At 36.7% G+C, this 20,440-nt stretch overlaps 3 protein-coding genes across 3 annotated transcripts; 1 reads left to right on the top strand and 2 right to left on the bottom strand.

Moving 5' to 3' along the window:
• Positions 1-200: 200 nt before the first annotated feature.
• Positions 201-2,584, bottom strand: LOC130459873 (uncharacterized). Its single transcript, XM_056827493.1, has 3 exons — positions 1,344-2,584; positions 1,049-1,253; positions 201-445 (listed from the first exon to the last, which is right to left on the bottom strand). Exons 1-2 carry the CDS (start codon positions 2,541-2,543, stop codon positions 1,050-1,052), a joined length of 1,404 nt encoding a protein of 467 aa, XP_056683471.1. The 5' UTR covers positions 2,544-2,584; the 3' UTR covers positions 201-445; position 1,049.
• A 1,544-nt stretch (positions 2,585-4,128) lies between these two features.
• LOC130459321 (uncharacterized) lies at positions 4,129-5,488 on the bottom strand. The gene is made up of 2 exons (XM_056826622.1): positions 5,303-5,488; positions 4,129-4,779 (listed from the first exon to the last, which is right to left on the bottom strand). Exons 1-2 carry the CDS (start codon positions 5,397-5,399, stop codon positions 4,466-4,468), a joined length of 411 nt encoding a protein of 136 aa, XP_056682600.1. The 5' UTR covers positions 5,400-5,488; the 3' UTR covers positions 4,129-4,465.
• Positions 5,489-10,320: 4,832 nt separating this feature from the next.
• Positions 10,321-13,296, top strand: LOC130459519 (uncharacterized). Its single transcript, XM_056826945.1, has 2 exons — positions 10,321-10,455; positions 10,548-13,296. The coding sequence occupies exon 2, from the start codon at positions 10,566-10,568 to the stop codon at positions 13,167-13,169; it is 2,604 nt and encodes an 867-aa protein (XP_056682923.1). The 5' UTR covers positions 10,321-10,455; positions 10,548-10,565; the 3' UTR covers positions 13,170-13,296.
• Positions 13,297-20,440: the final 7,144 nt, after the last annotated feature.

Below are 20,440 nucleotides of genomic sequence, written 5' to 3'. Positions count from 1 at the left end.
GCCCAACTTGATGAAATAAAAAGAGTAAATAGATCTGCAGGTCCCTAAAATTTGCCAAAAGGAGCAGTTAGGTCCCTCAAGTTTCAAAAGGAGCATTTAGGTCCCTGCGTTTGGATGGAAAACGCTGCTTTTTGTTTTCCGTCACTAACGTCCGTTAAAATGCATTTAAATTAAAAGGAAACTAAATAAAAGGCACTAAACGACAAAAAAACAGTTACATTTACCATTTACCAATAATTAAATAAAGGGAAATTCATTTCAGTTAGCTTTTTACAAAAATATAGCCGTTGAGGCTCTCAAAAAACAGAGTATTTAACATTCCATGCACATCAAAACAACAACAAAACACTTAAAAAAAAAATTCTTTCTTCTCCATCTTCTGCTCTGTGTTTTTTCTCTGTTGCTCCACCATAGCTGACTCTTCTCAACATAAAAAGGTATTTTTCTGCCATTTTTTTGTAAATCTTAAGTTAGCTTATTTTAACAATAATTAAACATATTTAGGAATAAATTATTAAAACGTAATTTATTTGCAGAATGATGAACAGGGCTATCTCTTTGTTCAACAATGGTGATAATGAACACCCTAAGAGGTGCTACTGTGGATTCACAGTATCCATTCAAAAGGCATGGACAAAAGAAAATCCTGGAAGGAGGTTCATTGCTTGTCCAGATTATGATGTTGAAACAAACAGAAGGGGTTGCATCTTTTTTAGATGGATTGATGAACAAGAACCAACAACTTGGCAAACAATTGTCATACTAGGGTTAATGCAAGATAAACAAAGCCTTGCTGCTGAAGTTGATAGTTTTAGGACAAAACTTAGTGAAGCTAACAATTATGCAAGGAAGAGGGAGGCAGACTATGTGATGAGCAAGATGAGAAGACCTATTAGTGTGAAATGTGAAGTGTGGGTTGTAATCCTAGTGGTTCTGTTTTTTTTTTTATCTGGTTTGTTTTAAGTTAAGTGGGTTAAGTGGGTAGGTAAAATGTAATGATCTGCACTAATGAAATGTAATGAAAACTTTAAATTCAATAAAATCTAACCTCATGGTCTTTTTTCTAATCTTCTAGCCATTGCAAGATCCTGCAATGCTTGGCTTGATATTGTGTGTCCTTGACTTGGTTGAGTCTGTGACAATGGGAAGTCATGTGCAGGGAAGGAGTAGATGGTTTGCTCACCCCCATTATCAGAATAGAAAGCTGCAGGAGGTCTTTGCCTCTGTGGTGTGGGGAAGTGTTGTGATATAGGCTGCATTAATTAAAACAAATTAGGAACAAGTTGGCTTCAGTACAGTAAAGTAACATGTAAGAAAGAATTTGAGTATATTGAATGACTTACAGTAGCTATTCTTTGATACCCATTTGGGTAGGTATAAATACCCACACCCCTATTGTGCATTGGTATAGCTGAACTGGTTCTTGGGTGTTGTTGCTGTGGTGTGGTCTGCTCTGCAGTAGCATGATTGTTGCTGTGTTGTTGTTGCTTAGGGGCATTCTTGCAACCCCTTTTGTTGTGGCCTATCACACCACATAAGCTGCATTTCATAGAACAACCTGTTCTCTTCAGCTTACCAGATGCAGTTACCTCTCCAACACCATATCTCCTCTTTGTTTTAGGTCTTCCATTGACCTTTTTCACCTTTGGAGCCACAACAATGCTATCAGAAGTAGGCCACTCTTGAGGACCATTTAAAGGCTCTAACAAAAATTCATATGCCTTCATGTAGGTCTGTTTGCAGAAATATGCATTGACATATTGTTCTGGGTGGTCTACTTTATTCCATATAGCAACAATTGCATGTTTGCATGGAATCCCACTCACCTGCCATGCATTGCAACTGCAAGTATGTTGGTTCAGATCCACCACATACTTAACCTGTGTTGCACCTTCTCTTACTCCATAGCAAAACCCACCATCCCAGTATGCATTCCAACCCCTAGCCCAAATTTTGTGTTTCTCTAACTGAATTTGGATCCTAGGACACAACATTATCTCCTTTTTCCCAATGAAATCTCTTTTCTTATGCAGTCTTTCCATCAAACCCTCTCTGATATCTTCCAACATGGTAATAATAGGCTTGTGCCTTGCACTCAAGATGTATGCATTAAACACCTCACTCATGTTGTTGTCTACACTGTCACAACAAGATAATGGAGTGTAGAATGCCCTACACCATTTCTTGTAGTTCCTTTTCAGTAGGTCTTCAGCAGCTTCATGTGAAATACCCCTCATTACTTCAATGTTTTCATTGAAGTGATTTACTGTGTTGCTTTTTGCAATAGTCCAAAATTGTTTTCTGTACTCTAAACCACCTCCAAACACTCCCCTAAAGTTATAGTACACATGCCTTGCACACACCCTACTTTCAGCTTGTGGAAACACATTTGACACAGCAGCAAGTAAACCCTTTTGTTGGTCAGACATGAAAGTGTACCCTGCTCCTTCACTAGTGCCTAAATCAGTAGCTAGAAGTTCTAGAAACCAACTCCATGTGTCAGTGCTCTCAACCTCACAAACAGCCCAAGCCAAAGGGAACATTTAATTGTTTCCATCCCTCCCTACTGCTACTAACAATTGACCCCCAAATGGTCCCTTTAAGAAACATCCATCAAGTGATATGAAAGGTCTGCATCCTGCCAAGAACCCTTTCCTAAGTGCCTCAAAACACAAATACAGTCTGTCAAACACATTTGCATCCAACTTCAACTTCACTGTGTTCCCTGGATTGCTTCTTAGTATCTCAGCTGCATACCTTGGGAGTAATGCATACTGCTCTTTGTATTCACCAACAATGAGTGCTTGACCCCTTCTCCTAGCCCTGGCAGCCTTGTCTTTGCTCACCCTTATACCCTTTTCTAACCAAATGGTTTCCTGAATATCTTGCACTCTCATGTAAGGGTTAACCTTAAACAGATTCTGGTAGTGTTCTGCAATCCAATGTGAAGTCATCTTCTTAATGATAGGTGTCCTACCACAAGTGTGCTCACTGACAAATGTTTTCACTGTAAATGACCTTCTTCCTCTCTCCCATGAAGCCCAAATTCTCCATTTACAACCTTTATCTTTGTGCTCACACTCTGCACAAACCCTAGTGGAATCATTTTTAGAAAATGGAATGTTTCTTCCTTTATCAATTGAATAATCTATGATTGCTTTCCTAAATGTCTTTGGATTCTCAAACTGTTGCCCAACATAAAAAGTGGCTTCCCTCTCTTCAGTTTCAGTGTCGTTTTGCTTCTGTTTCCCTCTCCCCCTCTTATGGTGTTGTGGTGCAACTAAGTAACCAACATCATCCTCATCTTCTGACTCACTAGGGCTGTCTAAGTCACTGTATCCATCAAAGTCATCCCCCAAATTCAGACCACCTTCTACTTTACTTTCTGCTAGTTTTTTCAGCATTACTAACTCCTCAAAATAAGCCTTTTCCCTTATCATATCATCAGATATCTTAGACCTAGCAGTGGCTAACTCATCATCATCTTCATCTGTACCCTCTGAATCATAATCAATTTCAGGTTGAGGCACATTTTGTTGAATATGAGGTTCAGGTTGAGTTTCAGGTTGAGTTTCAGTTTGTTTGGGTGGGAGTACTGTAAAAGGTGGTTCCACATAATCAGAATTTAAGTCAACCACATCAGTATTCAACAACTCAAGGAAGCTACCTCTCCCTCCTCCCCCTCCTGCACTCCTGTTTAGGTTAAAGTTGTAGGTGGGTTTGATTTTATGTTCAATGTATATATGAATGCTTTTGTATTCAAAGAGTAAAGCTAAGAAAGGGTCACAAGTACTACTATCAAAACCTAAAAACCTAACCCCATTCTTGAATTCTTTCCTAGGGTCCCAGAAATATACTTTCTCTATATCATTATAACCTAAACTATCCACTAATTCCTTAACATATTTGCCATCTGCATTCTCATGGATGTAATCAAAGACATCCACCCTCCCCCCACTATAAACCATATCACCTTGCACAACCCATTCACCACCATGATGCACATATATGCAAGGGTTCAAAGTCAAATCATCAACATCATCTGATCAAAGTTAAAACAATATCAATTAAAAGAACAAAACTTTAAGAAATCAAACCAAATGAAAGCTTGAATAACAACACAAGAGATAACAAAAGGAAACAGTTATCTTCATTCATTCATCATGATCATTCCATTTGAATTTACAAAAGGGTAGGCTTCAACCCTTACATTACAACCTCAATCCACTATTGAGGGAGAAGCCTACGGTTAAGTATAAACTACTGTCATAGCAGTGACAAATACCAAAAACCAACATTTGTCACCTTCCACAAAAACCAACATTGCAATGACAGTAGTAATGTAATTGTCCTTGAAAATTAAAAATAAAAAAAGCTATAAACAAGCTGGATCAACAAAAGCTTGACAAAAGAGGGGCCACCACCAGCGCCACCACCACCCACCCTGCATGGCCTCCACCACCAGCTACTCCTCCTCTTCCTTGAAAAGGAGGGGGAAGCCGTCAAAGTAGACGGTCATGTCCTTGTCCAACCAGGCGTGGAAGTCACGACCATCATTGTCAATGATGTCCATGATGACCCACTCATGCAGCCATGCACGGTAGCATCCTTGAGGGTAGTGGTATGGGAGGCGGTACCGCAGCTTGGCCCACCGACGCCACTGCTTGCACACACTCTGCACAGCAGACTGCCCCTCCCAGTCCAGCCTGGGGAAGATCTGGGTGATTAGAATGTCCTGATGATGGCAAAGGGGGTGTGCCTCCCTTAAAGCATGGGCTCCTAAAGTCAAAGTAACGGCCAAAGTCAATAAAACAGTAAGTAAACCCTAATTATTATACGGAATCTAGATTAAAATACTTCTAAATTAAGAAACAATAGTTTAAAGAAACACCATTTTCAAGAAAATGCAAGCATCAATTCGAATTAATCAAACTTTGTTTTTTATTTAAGTGAATCAAAAACAGTAAGTGAAACCCTAATTACTACAAAATCTAGTTTAAATTAATTCCAAGTTAGGCAACAATTGTATAATTTAACATATTAAACACCATTTTCAAGAACATGCAAGCATCAATTCGAATTAAATATTGGAAAGTAAAAACGGACGAAACCCTAATTCCAACTTCAATTGATAAATTATGCGAAATCAGCCCACGATTGTTTAAATTAACATATAAAACACCACAATCAAGAACATGCATGCACCAATTTTGGGAAAAAGTTACTTAACAAAAAAGCCCTAATTTATCATGGCTCAACTGCAAACATTTATTGAAAAAACCGACAAATTGAATGAAAATACCTTCGTCCCATCTGGATATTCTTGTTCTTGTTCTCTTCCTGGTGAGAGCTTCCCACTTGGAATCAGCAGACCTTTTGTTTGATACGCAAGAACCCATTTTTTTGCAGAAAACTCAGAGTAATAACTTCTAATTCTCTTAAGTGTTTGAGTGAGTAAATGGCAAAAAGACAACTGAGAGTGAAAATGGGGGGGGGGGACCATATAAATAGGAAGTGAAAAGGGGGGAAATAGGGTTGGGAACAGTAAAAAATTACCGCCAAAACATTATTAGGAAGGAACCAGAAAAAACGAGGGAAGTTGGAAGGGTTTCCACGTGTACACATTGAAAAAGTAAGTTGAAAATGCTAAGTGATTGGAAAACGCTTATTTTCATCAAAATCATCTGTTTTCAATCATTAATCTACGTGTATATTAATTCTCCTTTTATTTTAATAATTTTTAATATTATTAAATGCATTTTAACGGACGTTAGTGACGGAAAACAAAAAGCAGCGTTTTTCATCCATTTTGAGGGACCTAAATGCTCATTTTGAAACTTGAGGGACCTAACTGCTCCTTTTGGCAAAGTTTAGGGACCTTTAAATCTATTTACTCGAAATAAAAATACCAAACTTATCCAAAAAAACAAAAAAAAGGATTATTAAAAATTATGATAAAGTTTATTTATATTAAAAAAAATGGGAAAAGGGGTATATTATTGTTTGACGGATGGCCATAATGCCAAATGATGTTGGCAGTTGGAACATGCGGAGTAACCGGATAAAAAGGGACATGGATGGTATTTATGAAAAAGGCAGTAATGTAGCAATGGCCTTTTCACTCAAACATTCAATTCTCTTTTATATGAAGTATTGAATCCGTTAAAACGGTGACACTCTTATTTTTATATTTTGGTGGAAAAATTAAAAGTTGAAACTAATAGGTGATAAAAAAAACGAATTGGTGTTTTATTCCATACTCAAAGCAATAAATAAAGCATGCATATGTGAGGGGGTCGAAAAAGCACGAGGCTAATGCGTGACCTCGTTCCTCGTGGGCGTGGCGTTTCTTTTTGTCAAATCAAGTGTAATTGGATTTCCTGTGAGTTTACACCCAATTGACTAGTAATATAGGAGTCGCCATTCAGTTTTTAACGACAATGAGAAAAACTGACAAAACCCGGTTATCGTGACATAAAGGGAGTGCAATTATGTTTGACCACGACGACCATAGGTTCCCTTGTGATCCCTGGTATGGGGATCTCTCAACGTACACCCGCAAGGTAGAGATTGAGGGTTCGGGGGACTGTAACTACCGAGATGAGTACTCGCTCTTCGATAACTCCAGAGGCAGTATATCCTTACTAGCTCAGCATAAATAATTGAAGGGACATGCGTTAACTATTAAACTAATCTGAATTGATTTTAATAATATGCAACACATAATACTAGATCGATCGTGATTATCTTGTTTAGATTGATTTAAGGGACCTAGCATGATAGTTCAATTTCCCAAGATATTATCTTTATTAGGCGTGATAGAACAATCAGATTTAATAGTTTAACAGTTTTATAAAAGGGCGAGGAAAGCGATTAAATCATGCAAAGGGACACATTACGACGCACCCTTGAGAGGTGCGTCACGGTTCTCATAAAACTAACCACTTTGGCTTTGCTATTTCTCCTTTTATTTAACGAATCTCAAGTTTCCGGGCTTAATTCTTCAGCTACAAGGGACAGGATACGTTCTGTTCGATTTTTGGATCGATTGCGACAGAACGCGGGATCAATTTCGCAGCGTGAGGCTTAGGCTTAGGGGTCTGAGTCAATACTCAGAATATGAATTGTGTGTTCTTTTCACGTCGAATTTGGGGTTGTATTTATAGGGAAGAGTTCGTGGAAAGATAGAATTTTAGAGCACTAATCCAAGAAGAATTAGGAGAGAACACGTACCCAGGTAATATCAGCGCCCAGGGCTGGGCGTTAAAGATTTCGGCGCCCAGCTCTGGGCGTTGAAAATGGGATCCAGGCAATTTCAGCGCCTAGGGCTGGGCGTTGAAAATGATGTTTGGGCCGAGTTCTTTGTCAGATTTGGACTCTTAGAATCCGGAGTGTTTGAGACTTATCCGATTCTTTTAGTGCGTATTAACTTTATGACGGAATGCGTCTGGGCCCGTTACGAACTCTGGGTTCGTTAGAATTTTAATTAATACGTAACTCTTATTTTCGAATTATACTAGGAACATGATTCCTCTTGCAAATTCTCTCTCTTTTAGGATTTATGTTGGAGTACAACACCTAATTCTGACAGGTTTCTATCTTTTATGTCTTGCCACTTTCAGCAACTACCCGTTACGGCAGTTACTATTTTTAGCAGGTTTCTATAAATAGCAGGTTCGGGTGAAATGAAAAGGGTGATCGAGATTCGTTATTTTATAGGAGATGCGTTGCCAAGTGGAGATTTATGTTCTCATCATCGAACCTTCCCTTTCGGGAATGGGGACAAAAGTAGGTGTCTACAGCATAAAGGGTTGGTAAAGAAAAGTAGAATAAGACCATATTTATCAAACACCTTGGTTTGGTGTTTAGGAGAGAGAAGTGAATAAAAAATAATAAAAGAGGTAGAGAGATGAGTGAGAAAGTTAGAGAGATAATGAAACCAAAAAAAAATTGGTGTTCATGAACTCCAAATGGAAAACCAAAGTCTTGCTTGAAGATATTGACATGTGTCCTATGGGGACCAAAATTATTGGTTATCTATTTTTTTTTAAAATTGCAATGTGATTTTTGACATAGATTTGTTGTGTTAAAAATACATACCTATTGCAAATTTACAATGTCCATAAAATAAAAATATTACAACTCAATTTTTTTTTTTTTTATAAATGTCTTTATTTTTTTATGCTCTACAAATAGACACTAATATTGATCCACTTTAGATCACAAAAAAAATCTTTATTTTCTTCTCTCTTATTTAATTTTTTTTGTTGTTAACAAAAACTTAAACAATGGCTAACAACTCATTTTTTGTTGTTTAATAAATATGCACTTTAGTACTCTACTATGATCCAACACAATATGAGGAACAACAACCAGAACCTTCAACTAGTACAAGGCTAAGGCAAAATAGGACGAACACCGATGAACATTTTGAATATTCCTCAAACCGCGCATTGCAAGTTTATCAACATATATGGCCAATAGAGCTCGAGTGTGTGATCATGAAGTACACAAATATTTCAAGGAAGACCTTATTGAAAATTATTGGCAAAAATATAGACAAACTAGTGATTCATTAGTTATATGTTAGTAGTATGCAATACCACTTATTTAAGGGTTGTAATGATCGAGTTTTTAGGTAACAAGTTAAGTTTATTATTAATATAAATTATATACCTTAACAAGTGAAGTTTTGCTTAGTTTAATTTTTAAGTATTTTTAATTAAATATTTATTAGCCGATTATAAAATTTAATTAATAAACAATTAATATGTCACTGACTTAATTAATAACGATTAATTATGCCACTAATAATTTGATTATATATACTTATCTATACCCATAACAATATCATGAGATATAAATGTAGGTGGGGGTATGGGTGATGTAGGAGAGATATGAATTTTTGGTGTTTGATAAATGTTGTTAAATGTTGTTGGTGTTGAGTTTGGTGTTGGGGAGAGAGAAATAAAAAAATATTATATTTTATTAGGTTGAAGACCAAAACCAAGGTGTTTGATAACTATGCTCTAAGGATAAATGCATGCGCTTAATTAGGGATTGAGATTACTACCCAAAATAGGAACAAAAAATCAAACAAGATCGAATGTTCAGGTCTCTTTTTTCTTTAATTCTTTTACAAGGATATAAAAATTCACAAATTCTTCTTTACAAGGGGTGTATAATAAATATTGTACACCGGAGTAAAAGTTAACTCCAAATGCTTAAAAGTTATGCTTATATATGTAAAAGTTATCTATTTTTTAGTGATAATTTTTTTAATTTTAAAAAACATATTTCTTCAAAATAACTAATAATGTATAAAATTAATCATTTAATCCATTAAAATGTTTATCTATCAACTTTTTCATTACTAATATAAAAGTTAATCAAAACTAGGTTAAAGTTACAAAAAATTGGGTAAAAGTTATCTTGGTGTACAATAAATTTATTGTACACCTTGTGCGCACAAGACCTTTTGATAAAAATTAGATTTACTCATCCTTTCAGACAACAGAGGGACAAAATCGTTATAAGATCTAAATTGATTAGTCATAATATTCGCCATCTAAAATCACCAATTTTCATCAAAAATTTCTAATGTTACAACCCACATTTTCATCAAAATTTTCTAGTGTTATAACACACATGTAGGTCAAGGACACAATCAAAGGAAATGTACTCAAAAATACAATTATCACTCAAATATATCTGGTTACTAGTTGTACTCTATGATTTTTTGGGCCACGGGAGACAACGGGTGAAAATGTACTTGTTAAATATGGGTCTAGGCCATTCCCGTTATCAAGAGAGAGACTTCACTTAACAAGTACAACGGATGTTTCATCTTAAAATCACATGACAATAAGGGGAGTAGTCATTCGACCTTATTAAGTGATTAATTTTCTCCTCTTTTATCAATGTGAGACTCTCACGGTGATATTTCATGAGTCAGATCTTATCATTACTCATAAACATATAATCAACAAACATTTTGCGAAGTTAAGCTTGGTAAAGTGGTACTCCCTCTATACTCCGTATTTGTATAGGAGTCACAATTACTATTTCATGACGTATTTTTTAGGAGTCGTTATTTTCTACTACGTAACTTTTACAGTACCCACTCCTTAATTCTTATGAGTCCACTTAAATCATAATAATTCATTTTTGATAACTTTTAAACCAACTTTTTTTTTTAATATTTTTTATTATGAACTAACCTCACTTCCCTCATTATTATATCGAATTCAACTATATTTTGTGACTTCTAAAAAAACGGAGGGCAGTGATGTTCATCGGATACCGATAAAAAAAAAAAAAAAAAAACGGAAGTACATTTTATAATCACCAAAACTTGCCATTTTAATGAAAGCATATACCTAACATACATACTTTGAATTAATGTCTACCTCTAAAAAGGCAAAAGAAAGTACTCCATAAAATATACTCGATCAGGTACTGTTGATTTAGACATTAGCACATTACTCCTAGTCCATTCTTTATTTCCTTTGCATCTTTCAACTTTATGATATTTCTGTTGATCGCAGAAAATTCCCCAGAAAAAAATGGAAGAAGAAGAACATGGAAGCATGATTGAGGAGAGGGAAGAAGAGTACATGGTTCCACCAAACAGTGGTGCTATACAAACAAAAAGAAAAGCTCATTTCTTAAAACCCATAATTTCAAACCCCAAATTTAAGCAAATCCGCCCTAATTTACCTTCTTCAAACCTTCCCAACCCCCAAATCCTGCTGATTAAGAAGAGGGTTAAGTTCCTCTGTAAGTTAAAACCAATTGAGGGTTGGAAATCATGGGTTGAAAATTTACAGCAAATTCATCAACAAACTTGGAAGAAAGCGGGAATTTTCGATGCCATTAAGTGTTCAACTTACCATATTGTGAGGGATAAGGAGTTGATTATAAGATTAGCTGAGAAATGGTGTCCTGCGACCAACACTTTATTTTTCTCTTGGGGTGAATGTAGTATTACTTTGGAGGATGTTATGATTTTGGGAGGGTTTTCAGTTTCGGGTATTTCGTGTAGAGGTGAGTTTGGTAGAACAGTAGGTGGAGAAATCCTGCAGGAGAAGTTGATGGAAGCTTGTAGAAGAATTAAGAAACAATTTAAAAGTATTCATGTGAGTCACATTGCATGGTTGAAGTATTTTAAGGGGAAAAGAGGTGAATTGGAGCATGTGTCTTTTCTTGTTCTATGGTTGTCAAGGTATGTATTTACAATGAATTCTTTCGATATTATCTCGTTGAATGCATTCTCAATTGCTGTTAGTATTAGTAGAGGTACTAGGTTCGCGCTTGCCCCTGTTGTTCTTGCTTCGATTTATAGAGATTTGAGGTTGTTGAAGGATAAAATTGTGAGGTTTAAGGGTGAAACTGAAGATGATAGTCCAAAGCTTGTTCTTCGGGCACAGTTTCAATTGGTTCATGTCTGGGCTTGGGAGAGGTTTCTGACATTAGGTCCGAAACCCACTCCTCTTGTTAAAGGGGAGCCTAGAGTTGCTCGTTGGCACGGGATTAACAAATCTAAGAACTTGAGGTTTGACATAGGATCATCTACTGGAGATAATTTCTTGTGGAGACCTTATGCATTACAGTTGGAGAACTGGGAACTCCCTAAGTTTTATTGTGATAAGGAGAAGTCAGGTTTTGTCAATTCGGAGGTGGATGAGCAGATTTTATCATTTGTAAGGTGTTTGAGGGTTTGTGAATTGGTAGGTGTTGATTGTGTGGAGCAATACCTTCCAAATAGAGTAGCAATGCAGTTTGCATTGGACCAAGATATTCCCTTATCTGTTCCTAGATTGAATGCTGATGATTATCAACTCGCCTGGAATAGCTATGACAAACCTCTTGATGGTTTGAAATTCTATTTACCTCCTCGCTCATTTGAAGGAGATGTAACGTTGAATTACTCTGATTGGTGGAGGACACCGTTGGCGTTGTCTCTCCCTGCTGATGACTTTGAGAGGCGGAAGAGAAGCACAAGGAAACTGAGGAAAGTTTCCCAAGTTGTAAATGCTGATTATGAATGGAACAGCAAGCTAATTCGTTCCTGTTCAACTTATAATACTATGGGTGTAGTAGATTCTCTTGGTAGTAGTAGCAGGGGAATGCCAATTGAAAACTCTTCATCTTGTCAAGCTGATGAACTTGGTGAAGATAATGTAATTAATCTGCAGGTGGGGGTGGAGGACTCAGACAAATGCGAGGACAATGTTGCTATTAGGGAAGAGGTGGAAATAAAGGTGGATGGTAGCAATATGAACATGGTTGAAGGAAACAAGTCTTCAGAGGGGATTCATTCTGCAAATAAACTGCATTTGACTTTAACATTGCCTGCATGTTATCAGGCTATGGATTCTGATTTTGTTGGGACTGGAAGTGACATCCCATCTTATGATTATGTTGCTGATGAAAATGTGAGCTGTAGTTTGATAAACTCATTGATTGGGCCAGAAGAGGAAAAAGAAAAGCTTGAGAGCAATGGTATTGGTAGGGATGAAAGTTGTTTAAACTTGGGTGAGGGAAATCATTCTCCAAGTGATATTCATCTTTCTTTATCATCTCCTACTTGCAATGAGGTTATGGATTCAAATGTTGTTCGGGGTAGTAGTCCCATGCCCAATGAAAACACTCCATCTTGCAAAAGCAGCATTTTATCTCAAGCCCAAGAGCATATTACCAATGAAATTGTTTTGGCTAATGTGACGAATCTGCTGATAGGAGTAGAGGAGGATAAAGGGAAATTTGAGTGCAATTCTGAGGAGAAAGACAAAGAAAAGGATATTAGTGAAAGCTCTATGAACTTGAGTGAGGGTACTTGTACTCAGCATGCAGTTAACGGAAGAAGCTTAACTGATGTAGAGCCATTGATGGGATCTGAGGTGAATACCTTGTCTAGCATGCCATGTCAAGATGAACAAGGTGAAGCAAGGGAAGATGCCAAATCAAAGCAAGCAAACAGTTCACAGGTTGATGTTGTGATTCTTAGTGATGAAGAAGATAATATTGGTATTCGTGATCCTTTTGAAGAGTCATATCTAGCTGCACTCGATGCTAGGTTTAGTAGACTCGAGAAATTGGTTTCTGCTTTACGAGCTGCTAAGTTAAAGTCCAAAGAGGATAGAGCTCTGCTTCGTTCTTTAAGGTAAAAGGAGAAAACATATCTCAGGTTAGTTAAATTTTGAATTTGGGGTACAGTAGTTGTAATAGATGACTTGTCTAGGTCGTTCAAGGCAGTATTGCCATTAATGAAATTATATGAATATGTTATCAGAATATCATGTGTGTACTTATCTAAATACTGCAGTAAAAGACAACAGATGCTAAGCACTTGAGCAGTATGGTTTTGGGCCTCTATATACCTTCAGAAGTTGTGCAACTTTAGCTTAGTAGCTGATAAGATCAAATTTCATCTACTATTAGCTTCAAATACTCCTATAGTCCTATGTACTCCATATTATTTTCTATCATTTATATTGGTTGGTTTATGTCCTGTTTGCGATGCTAACTGCCACTAACTTTGCCACATTCTTGATCCATTTCATTCTCATATCGTGTTGCCTGTGTTTGTTTTTCCTGTCATTTGTGAATCAACTTAAGCTTGTTGAATCATCTTATAAGGAGGCTACTGCTTGCCTACTACAGCGTACAGGTAAGAATTATGTATTTGGAACCCATTGTCATTTTGGCAAGCACATTTTCCTTCTCATGCACTTGCTCATTCATGTTTTTATATTTTTGAGTGACGCTGCTAAACCAAAAACATCCTAAAGTTTCTCTCAATGGCTGCGGCACCCATTGACATGTATTAATGAATCAAACAATGAACTGCCAAATCTGGTAAGAAGGCCTCATATGTAGCGGTAATAAGGTTTTGCTGTTACCAGATTATAATTTTATTAAGATGATATCCTAAGGGTGAAGGTGTGGTATTGATAAGTAACTTGTGTAGGTTATCATGGGATGTGATACCACATGCAGATGAATAGATGATGATCATGCCTTGAGCTGGCACGATCAGATCTGAATATCTGATCTACTGCGGCATGCAATATCCTTTCTGATAACTGATGTCGTTGATTTTTTTCAGTAATATGGAAATGATTATATTATGACACTTTCTGAATCCTTGAAGCATGATTTTTGCGATTTGATCTTGTAATCTGCAATGTTCATCACCTTTTAGGTAAAAGAGTTCAAAGCATGTTTTCGTAAACAGGAAGATGAAGTAAAACTAAAAGCTCCTTACGACTTAAGGTGTATTTGCTTGTATTTATGTCCTTTTGCCATCCAATGCTTGATCCATCAATAATTTTCTCTCGTATTATGTTGGTTGCGTAATTTTTATGTCCTATATTTTCTGAATTAACCTTAGTTTGCACTGAAATTTACGTTTCAGGAAGGAGGCTGCATTACTACAGCTTGAAGGTATGTATTCTGTCTCTTTATAAAATCATAGTGAAAAAGAATTTCAGTAAACATATTTACCTTATAAAGTCATTGACATGTTCCCCTAGAGTGAAACTATTGTCACATTATAGAAGAAAATGCTCACTGCCTTTTAGGCATTCATTTGTGATAAAATGCTAAACACCTTTTATTGAAGTTCTAGATCAGATGAACACGAGAACATCTAATTCATTTTATTGAAATCAGTTAAAAAAGAAGATGAACTAGTTTGAGCTAAGTGAAAAAATGGAGGATTGAGAAAGAGAGATCATTCTTGATTTAGTGTAAAAACTGAATTACGATCTATCTGATCATTGATTCCATTTTATATGCCAACTATTTCAATAGAAGTAAAGACAAGGAAGATGTAACCAACTTCCTTCATTGTAGGTAAGTGTAATGATGCATTAAACAACTTAATAAGGTGTTGAGCTATCTTCTTGCTTAGCTAGACTAGATCAGTCAGCAGTAGAAGGGTGTACCCCAACACATCCCTCGAGCTATTGAAGTCCATATATTCCTAGTTTGGACTCTTGGAGAGTAGATATTTGTGTAAGCACATCTGTAATTTGCTCTTGCATAGGCATGTATGTGAGCTCGATGAGACCTTCAAAAACCTTCTCTCGAGTGAAAATGGCAATCTAACTCGATGTGCTATGATCGTTCATGGAAGACAGGAATCTTCCCTATGTGTATCGCACTTTGCTTATCACAATTCAGAGTAACAGACTTGAGGCATGTAATATGTGGGTCTTGTTATAGCCTGACTAACCATGTCACTGCGTTCTATACTAGCTTCACTTGAGAATCTGGAGATGGTACTTTGTTTCTCAGACTTCCAAGAAACTAGTGAATTTCCAAGTAAGAATACATATCCCAGTCACTGATCTTCTATTATTCAGGCAGGCTGCCCAATTCAAGCCTGAATAAGCCTTTAAAGTCAGTTGATCTGCAGTTCCTCATTCAATCTAGCAAATTACTGCCTTATGCTTGTTTCAAGCCATACAAGATTTATGTCTGCAAACCATGTTACTTGCATTAGAATACCCTTCCGGAACTTTCATGTAGACTTCCTTGACAAGATGCAATCAGAATGTGGCCATTTAACCACCAGTTAAAAGTCTCCTCATAGTCCAACCCCATATCTCTTACTGCAACTAACCTAGCCTTTTAACCTTTCCAGACTGCCATTAGCTTTCAGTTTGACCTTAGATACCATTTACACCCAATTGCCTTCTTTCCTGTAGGCAGTACTACCAATTCCCATGATCTATTAACTATTAAAGCGTCAATTTCCTTCTTCATAGCTTGCAACCCAAACAGAATTCTGAGAAGCTTTTAGGTGGCTTGTTGGCTCAACCAAGTCACATAAGTTTGACTGATTAAAGCTTTCTGATCTGGGGGAACATAATAAAAAATAATAAAAAAAGACATATGCACCACCAGTGGTCTGTCACTCTTTCAGCATCTCAGACATAGTTCTCCAAGTGTTCCGGTGGTTGTAGACTGTCTGACATCAGGTTGATGGTCAACATGTTCAAGATTTAAGTGTTTGGTTGAGACATTTGATTAGGTTGTGGTGATGACTGATGAGTGTGTTTGAGGAGTTTCATTTGACATGTGTGTATGTGTTCGAAAATGGTTAAGAGGTTGTTTGAGGAGAATGAGATGTAGCAAAGATGACTGGATCAGGAAATTCAAATGTGTTTCTGTTTCAAAAGAAGTTGCGGCAGGCAGGAAAAAATATGGGATTAGGGAGAAAAATCGGTCAAATAATTAGCTGCAACTGAGATTAAAAGGTTCATTTGCAAGGTTGTCTTTCAGATGAATCAGATCAAGACAGTATTTAGTTAGAAAATGTATTTATTTAGATAGAGCGCACATTTCAGATGAACCCTTTTGAAGTGCTTTGAGTTGAGCTTGTATCAGGATTACTTGATCTTTAAAATGTGCTCTCTAGGAGTCTAAGCTCATATTGTACAGGTTTCTACACATGGGTAATTAGCTATAATCTCGCCTTGACATTGGAATTCACAAAAAGTTTAGGGAAACCTTGTATAATACAAAGTATTTTTCATGATCGATCGACTAGAAAGTACAGGTATTTTTATGACTAAATGTAAAAACAAAGACCTAGGTCTAGGTAAATTTGACTTGGCTATATATTGGCCTAACGAGTAACGGCTAACGGGTTTGATGTACTTCAACCGAATCTCAGAAGTCAGCAGGGTAAACTAACAGAATTAATTGGATCAAACATATCTTGCAGCATGTGATGTCCATTCTAATAATTGATGTTGTTTATTATTCATATACTAATGAATCAATGATCAAACTGATTGATGCTGTGAACCACTTTTTCCTGAGTTGCCTATGTTTAAATCTGCATTATCTACCATAGCTAAGAGTTATATTGCTTGATTTTATGTCCTGTTTGCAATGCTCTTCTGTCACTGTCTTTTCCACAGTATGTGTTGATCGACTTGATTCATTTTTTTCTCGTATCGTGTTGCTTGCTTGTGTTTGTTTTTCCTGTCACTTCTGAATCTACTTGCGTTTGCAGCACTACATTATTTATCTTTTGAAGGAGGCTGCTACCAGCCTACTACTGTACTACAGCATACAGGTAAGGATTATGAACTTAAAACCCACTGCCATTTAAGCAAACACACTCTCCTTGTCACACACTTCCTCATTCATGTATTTATACTTTTTGAGTGAAAAGTAAACTTCTAAATCCATACACATCCTAGAACAATCTTTTAACCCCTTCTTAATCCTTTTTTGGGATCTTTGCAAAATCCATAAAATTTCTTAGATTCCCCTTCCTGTACTAAACCATCAACCTGAATCGAAGTAAACAGTGAAATTAGAGAATTCATTGAGATGTTCGCGATAAAATGTTGTACGCCTTTGAGACAAATCAGTTAGATAAGCTGCAAGTGAGATTAAAAAGAGATAATTACAGGTTCATTTGAACTTTGAAGCTGTCTTTCAGAATTCAGATCAAGACGGTATTTATTTATAAGAATGTTTGTGACTTTCCTGTAATTTCTCCACTAGCAAACAGAGCATTCAGATGAACCATTTTCAAGTGTTTGAATGAGCTTAAAAAGTGTTCTTTAAGCCCAATTGTAAAGGTTTTTATACAGGGTTATTTGAGTTATAATCTTGTATTGACATTGTGACTTACAGCAAAGCCGCGTGCTTCAGTACACCAAAAATTATCTATCACAAGGATCGTGTGATATCCAAGTTACAACAAATTTTCTTGTTTAACTAAAATGAGGCTAAAATTAAGGGTTTCCTCTAATGTATCCAGTCATTGCGATGATCTGGTTCAAGATTATCTGCTGATTATTCGGCTAAACATTCTATTTTCTTTAGTTTTTAGATTAGTTTGAAGATTCAGTATGGTATTAATTGGTAAATAGCGAATGTTTTACATAACAGAGGACATACAAGTAATAAGCAAGGTATGCAGGGAATACATAAGTACTACTGCCACCATTAGCTCAAGAGGCTGCTACAAAGCCTGCGATCAGACTGTATGACTTTTACAATTTACATTGGACTGAAAAAGGACTTTACAACTGTCGCATCAGTTTACTGTTGGTAGTAGACCCGTCAAAAATCGACCCGATCCCAAAAATCGACTCAAACTCGATCTGAAAATACTGGGTCTTGAACAAGATTTTGTGACTCGTAACCCGATTTTATCCGAACCCGAGCAACCCGAAAAGTAATGGATCAAAACCAGACCGAACCCGTTTTGAACCGACCAATTGAAAATCATTGTATTTATAGTAATAAATGAGATTATGAGAAAATTTAAGCATAATAAACACGTTTTTACTATTGTTGTGTAATACGATTTTAATTTGAATTATACGCCATTTTATGTTGAATTTGATTAAATATAAACTTGTCTAGGCAATTTTTTAATTTGTGCCCATATTTTGTATATTTATCACCTAAATAAATGAAAATATAATGCGCATTCCAAAATCTCTTAACCTGTTGGGTCGACCCGAACCCAAAAGTTCTGGATCTTGAACAAGCATTTGTAAACCCGAACCCGGAAGTGACCGACCTGATTCAACCCGAACCCGAAAATATTTTTTACAATCCGACCCGACCGACCCGTTTAACAGGTCTAGTTGAGTAACCAATTCCCGAAAAGACTCTTTCACCGCGAATTTCAAGTGAAGTGGAACTGAAGAGTGATCTGATTGTGCAGTATATCTAAAACCCAGAGTAAATGAAAACACTTGTTCTTGAACATGTATATACCACCTTCCATGGCGCAGAACACAATCTTTTCTCACAAGAAAGTAGTCTCTATAAAATAAAGGTGAATGTTGTACATGTCAAATGCCAAAGCAACCTTGATCCCCGTAGCAGGACTAATTGCAATGACAACTACGTAGTACATTTTGATTAATCCGGGTGTTGAAAGTAGTACAGAAAACAATTCCTTGACAACCACAAAACAAAGAGCGATTTCCGGCTATAATGTTTAAAGATTTTGAAATTTCCAAAATAATCCCTTTTTTTATATAATTCCCAATCTACCGTCCACGTCGACAACGACCAATAAAAATTAAAAAAAAAATTCCAGTCCTATGCTAAACCGCCGACTGAATTGGCGGTTTAGTAGAGAACAAAACAGCGGTTCGCAATTCACTTTCAACCCCCATTTTCATTCGTTTAAAAATTGATGAACGACGATACCTCGAGGTGGTTATGGAAGAGGTGAGATATTGGACTAGAACTTGGAATTTAACTTCCCTATGTTCCCACTTCAATTACCAAATACTTCTATAATATTGGTAAGTTTTAAAGCATGTTTTCAATAATTCATACTTGCTGATGTATCAAACATTCAAACCCCCATCTCAATTAGCATTTCATACCATAATCATTCATAAATTTTAGAAGAATGAAAATAGGGGGTGGTGGGTGAAGGTAGGTGGTGGCTGGTGAGGGGCAACGGTAGGTGGTGGCTGGTGGGTGAGAAGTGCGGAGGCAGCAAGGGGGTGCTCTTGGAGGCGAGGGGTGAAGGTAGGTGGTGGCTGGTGAGGGGCGACGGTACGTGGTGGCTGGCGGGTGAGAAGCGACAGAGGGGTTGCTGCAAATAATGAAGTAACTAGTGTGTGGCCCGGACGTTACTCCGGGTTTTACTTTTAGTCGGGTTTACGTTTTCGAAAAATGTGCCCAATTTTAAAAGATTGTATTTTACATTTATATGTGAAAATATGACAAACATTGTAGCTAGTTGAGATGGTAGGAAGTGAAACTTTTAATCCATGAGGTTTGATGTTCAATCCTTGCTGACAATTTGTCAAAAAAATTGACAGGTTTAGATGATGACGTGGACGGTAGATTGGGAATTACATAAACATGGGACATATTTTAGTAAGTTTTGCATCATTATGCATTTACTAGATCCATTTTGACAGATTATTCTTGTAACTTCTCTGAATCAAAGAACAAGATTTCAGCATATTTGTTGTCTTGTCAGAAGGGGTAAGAAGTCCAAGAACAGGAGAAACACACAAAACAGAAAATCCCCTCAAACGATAACATCCTCCTCAGTCCTCACTAAGCGGTAAGAAGTCTAAGAACAGGAGAAACACACAACAGAAAATCCCCTCAAACCCATAACAATATAACATCCTCCTCACTAATGGCAGACACCCGAAACTGAGACATACATAGAAGAATTTCAGACTACATTTAGTATTATACTATTATGCTAGATATTACGGAGTACGGAGTAGTACATTTAGTAAATACTCATACGAGCCATACCCATGTAGCCACTAGGGAACTAACCAAGATTAATAGTGGAACTAACCAAGATTAATGACTCAAGAAGCATCAATTATCAATCGACAACATTACAGCAGAGGATAAATGTGCACACATCAAACAAAGCCAATGATTTAACAAGATCATATCAAGAGAA

This window comes from Spinacia oleracea, chromosome 4 (assembly GCF_020520425.1).
Source record: "Spinacia oleracea cultivar Varoflay chromosome 4, BTI_SOV_V1, whole genome shotgun sequence".
Lineage (NCBI taxonomy): Eukaryota > Viridiplantae > Streptophyta > Magnoliopsida > Caryophyllales > Amaranthaceae > Spinacia > Spinacia oleracea.
Note: the sequence above shows the minus strand (reverse complement) of the source record. Positions and strands in the feature narration are given on the sequence as shown.

What these genes read in the sequence shown, in the direction of transcription:
- LOC130459519 (XM_056826945.1), top strand. Translation starts at nt 10,566, where the DNA reads ATGGAAGAAGAAGAACATGGAAGCATGATTGAGGAGAGGGAAGAAGAG.
- LOC130459321 (XM_056826622.1), bottom strand. Translation starts at nt 5,399, where the DNA reads ATGGGTTCTTGCGTATCAAACAAAAGGTCTGCTGATTCCAAGTGGGAA. An exon ending in AATATCCAGATGGGACGAAG is followed by an intron (nt 4,780 to 5,302) that starts GTATTTTCATTC and finishes CTTTGACTTTAG; the next exon opens with GAGCCCATGCTTTAAGGGAG.
- LOC130459873 (XM_056827493.1), bottom strand. Translation starts at nt 2,543, where the DNA reads ATGTTCCCTTTGGCTTGGGCTGTTTGTGAGGTTGAGAGCACTGACACA. An exon ending in GGTATCAAAGAATAGCTACT is followed by an intron (nt 1,254 to 1,343) that starts GTAAGTCATTCA and finishes TAATTAATGCAG; the next exon opens with CCTATATCACAACACTTCCC.